General features: G+C 32.8%; 1 protein-coding gene across 1 annotated transcript; it reads right to left on the bottom strand.

Annotated features, from left to right (window-relative positions):
• Positions 1–1306: 1306 nt before the first annotated feature.
• Positions 1307–3527, bottom strand: LOC133171908 (chondroitin proteoglycan 2-like). The gene is made up of 3 exons (XM_061306703.1): positions 3346–3527; positions 3020–3164; positions 1307–1582 (listed from the first exon to the last, which is right to left on the bottom strand). The coding sequence occupies exons 1-3, from the start codon at positions 3395–3397 to the stop codon at positions 1327–1329; spliced, it is 453 nt and encodes a 150-aa protein (XP_061162687.1). The 5' UTR covers positions 3398–3527; the 3' UTR covers positions 1307–1326.
• Positions 3528–4183: the final 656 nt, after the last annotated feature.

Below are 4183 nucleotides of genomic sequence, written 5' to 3'. Positions count from 1 at the left end.
TTGCCGTCTATATCAGAAAAAAAACATACAAATATGAAGCAGATGTGGCAAACAATGTGACTGTGTTTGTACATAGAAAAGCTATTAAGTGAAACAGTCCACATCTTTTCATATTTATTGATAACAAAGGAAATGCTTATCATACAAATGTTTTTTTACGAACTTTTTAGTCAAAGTGATTTCTTTAAAATAGCCATTTTTGAAACCTCGGATCTCGTTGAAAAGGGGGAAATTGAATAAAATTAAAAGCAAAATGCAGACCTTACATCTGTAGATATGTAGAAAGAAGCAATGCCTGGTAATTTGAAGAACAAAGTGAACAGAAGTGTATTTGGATATCTACGATATTAAAAGAATATTCTGTGCCGAAAAGTGTTGCAAGTGGGCAAGTTTCACCTATAATCGTAGGTACATGTAGGATATCAAAGGTTCTCATTCGAAGTCCTTCGATAAAAGATTCTCAATAAACATGCTCTTTGCATGGTATTTCACAAAAGAATGTCAAAATGAACGCGATTTTTTTATTTTTGAGAAAGAACTATTAACATGTTAACATAAATAAAAACCTATATTTATTTAAATCACATAGTCAGAAATATGCAAAATTACATGACCTGATTTATTTTAAAAAACATTCAGTAAAAAAAGAGGTCACCGCCATGACCGAGACCTTGATCTTCGTGAAAACCAAGCATAAATCCTCTGTACAATTAAGATTACACAACCATTACTGGTCGTATCAGGAACAGCGTTCTGTAGCACCTGTTATTGATCAATTTTATAAGTATTCAATTGGCGTGCCTTAATCTATCTATCTTAATTTGACGAATTGTCAATTGTCCTTTGAAGCACGCATCTCATCAAACCAAAGTTACAATTTTTACCGAATAGGAAAGAAGGTGACAGATTTAAAAAATCGTGTCATTTGCATTGCGCATTCACCTATAAATTACGCCCCTATCCAAGACATTGACAAATCGCTGAAATTGTTACTTTTAGAAAAAAAATAAAGTTAAAGTTCATTTCTTAAAAATATAACAAAGCAGACATTTAACAAACTGTAAAAAAAAAAAATGAAGTCGTTAATACTTTTTTTCAATTTGAATGCATCTTATGTATAACACAAAATATAACATTAATTTAAAAACTGGAGACACAGAGTTTAAAGATAGAAATAAAACTAATATAATGTCGTTCTTTGATATAATGTAAGAATAATTAACAATGTCTCATTAAAATTAAACACAGTTTATTACAAACGAGTAAAACCTAAGAACGTCAAAGAGAAATACTGGAAAATGCAAGTTAATGTAATTCTTATTCGGATCATCCGACAAGACCTAGAGGACTCGATGTCATGTTAGGGTTAACGCCACATGGTGGCCCCATATCTGTGATATAATCACATGTTTGCAGTGCATAGTTAAAAACTAATGATGCTGGACAAGGGTTGTGTCCCATAAATTTTCCTGCAAAGCACGTGAAATAATATTGGCATTTCCGGTCGACATCTGGGTATCTCCCATCATCACGTCCATCACAGTCTCGAAAAGTGCCGCAAATTTCGTGGACATTTGCAGGACTGAAAGACAAAGGGTATTATTTTCTAACTATTGCAGTGTTTTGAAAACAACATTATGTGCATACATGTACTTAGCAATGGCAGATTATGACTAATATTTTAAATAATACTGTTATAAAAAGATGAATGACTAGCATCTTAAAATAATAATTTAAGGACATGAGGCCATTCACAAGGTACGACTTACATCGCACTCTTCTATATTATTTTTTATTATATACATTCTTATGTTTTAACTGAAAATCTTGCTGCATTGTTGTCTGGGTGATTTTTTAGAACGCATTATTTTGCAAATAAGCATTTTTTGGCTATGAAAACGTGCAAAGGTAACTTAACACATATTTCAACCAATCTAAAATTTCTTAAACCTTCATACTCCTTTACAAAAAAAATGTTTTTCTTTCTAGGTACACATGTGTCTTTGAAATTATGATGTACTGAAAACTTCATTATAATTTCTGAGTAAAGATAATGCAAAATTAGGAAACAGTGGTGTGTAATTCCTTATACACAGCTAACCATTTAAAAATTTCAAATCTTTTGAAGAACATGCGTACCGGTGTGATTGAATGGTTGGCTGTACAAACATTTTCAAACTATGATGTCTTAGTTTACGATGTCTTAGATTAATGACTCTTTATAAAAGAAATAACCACAGCATACCTTTGAGTAAATACAGCTAAAATTAAGCTTTAGAATCATCTTCCAGTATCCTATGCATTTATTGACTGGGTTCGAGGACAACACGCGTTTTATCGGACCCACGAAACAAACGGCTTCAGGCAAACCGATTGTTTCGAGGGTTCGGCAAAACGCATTTTGCCCTCGAAACCAGTCAAGAAATGTTTTGTTATACCTTTTTCCTTTTTTGACATATCTTGTGCTGGCTTTCATGATGTAACTTTCGTTTACTCGCACTACGGTTATATCTCGGTCGATTCCGTGACTGTCGAACTCCAACGCATGTAAATACATGCAAGATAAAGCTGATCCCGCCCACAGTGTGACGTAAGCGATCCAATATCTCATCGACAGGTCCAACATCTCGCTTTGCGGTCTAACATAGATTAGAGTTTTTGAACCGCTCAGTAAAACATTGGAAATGTTAGACTTTTTAAGTATAGTTTTATATAGGAAAGAAATATGAAGATAACGAACAGTGTTCAATCTCGAAAGTCCAATGAAACGATACAAATTTCGAGCAGAGCAAACACGGACCTCAAAATTTAGAGGAAACAATTTTCAAAGGTATAACAATATCTTGTGTTGTACATTAATACCTGTATACTAATAGCAGAGATTTTAAACAGGGATGTTATTAAGAAGAAGATTAAGAAACAAATTATGATGTCTACGATTACTTCCCATATACACAGACAAGAGATTATTTGCGGGTAAATCTTTGCTAATTTGCAAATCCTACTTAATATTACTCACTCATCGCATCGATTGGTGTCTCTGTTGAACACATTAGGTTGTTTGCATTCTGTTATAGTGCCTACGCCACCTTTACAAGTTGTGTACGCGCGGCAACCGGCATCATAAACGCCATCTACACGTCCGACACAATTCTGTCCAAACGCTGCAAAATTCAAAAGAAGCAAAAACATTATCATGTTTGTGTATTAGTAGAATTTAACTCAAATCATGGTTTACAATGTGCTCAAAAACTTAATATTCATGATAATAAATAAATGATTTTTTAAGACAAAACATTTTACGGAGCATTAACTTGCCAATCAGTGATAAAACCTGTAACTTACCAATGTCAAACAGAATGAAGAGGACAAGTGAAGCTATCGTTGGTACCTCCATTTTAGTTTACACAACTTGGACAGGTACTACAATATATAAATACTGCCACCCACCCATCACATGTTATTGTCACTAGGTAGATCAAAGATTTCCGTTAATTAGTCTGACCGATGTTTGGGTTACGTTGTCTTCCACCCATGAAAGTTTATGAAAAGTGTCTAATTACCAGATTATGGGCATATCGGGTGTACGACTTTTTGCTATTAGACGGATTTAAACTTTCCATTTGTGTATGTCAAGTGTCAAGACAACACCTTGGTTACGGTTATAATTAGAGAGGTTGCAATTTTCCTAATAAGATACTATGAATTCTCTTGATTTTATAATCTGTGTACTCTGCAATTTTAAAGTATCAGCAACATTTTAAAAACTTTAAATATTTAATGTTCTTTAAATCCTTTTTTATAAAAAGAAGAGAAAATATTGCCTCTCTAATAATTAAAGATTCTGTAAGAATTGCTAGGGAACCAAGAACCAACTTAGAATTCTGTCAGAATAATACATATTGCACTAGAATGACAGGGAGTCAGCAATTGAATCTTTTATAATGTATATTACGTCACTAAAGTTTTTTGAGTTTCAGTTTACACCTGCACACATTACAATTCAGAAGTATTTTACAGACTGAAATTTGACAGAGTTTAGATTAAAATCTAAGTTTCGAATTACTTAATCCAAGTAACAAGATTCATAATTCTTTTATAATAATTAAAATAAATGTATCGGAATACACGTAGACATCAATAAATAATTTTAAGCAAAAGAAGTACTATTATGGGTCAACAA

This window comes from Saccostrea echinata, unplaced genomic scaffold, assembly GCF_033153115.1.
Source record: "Saccostrea echinata isolate AGI-Se365-2 ecotype Australia unplaced genomic scaffold, CSIRO_AGI_Sech_v1 ptg000054l, whole genome shotgun sequence".
Lineage (NCBI taxonomy): Eukaryota > Metazoa > Mollusca > Bivalvia > Ostreida > Ostreidae > Saccostrea > Saccostrea echinata.
This window is presented reverse-complemented; position numbering and strand designations above follow the sequence as displayed.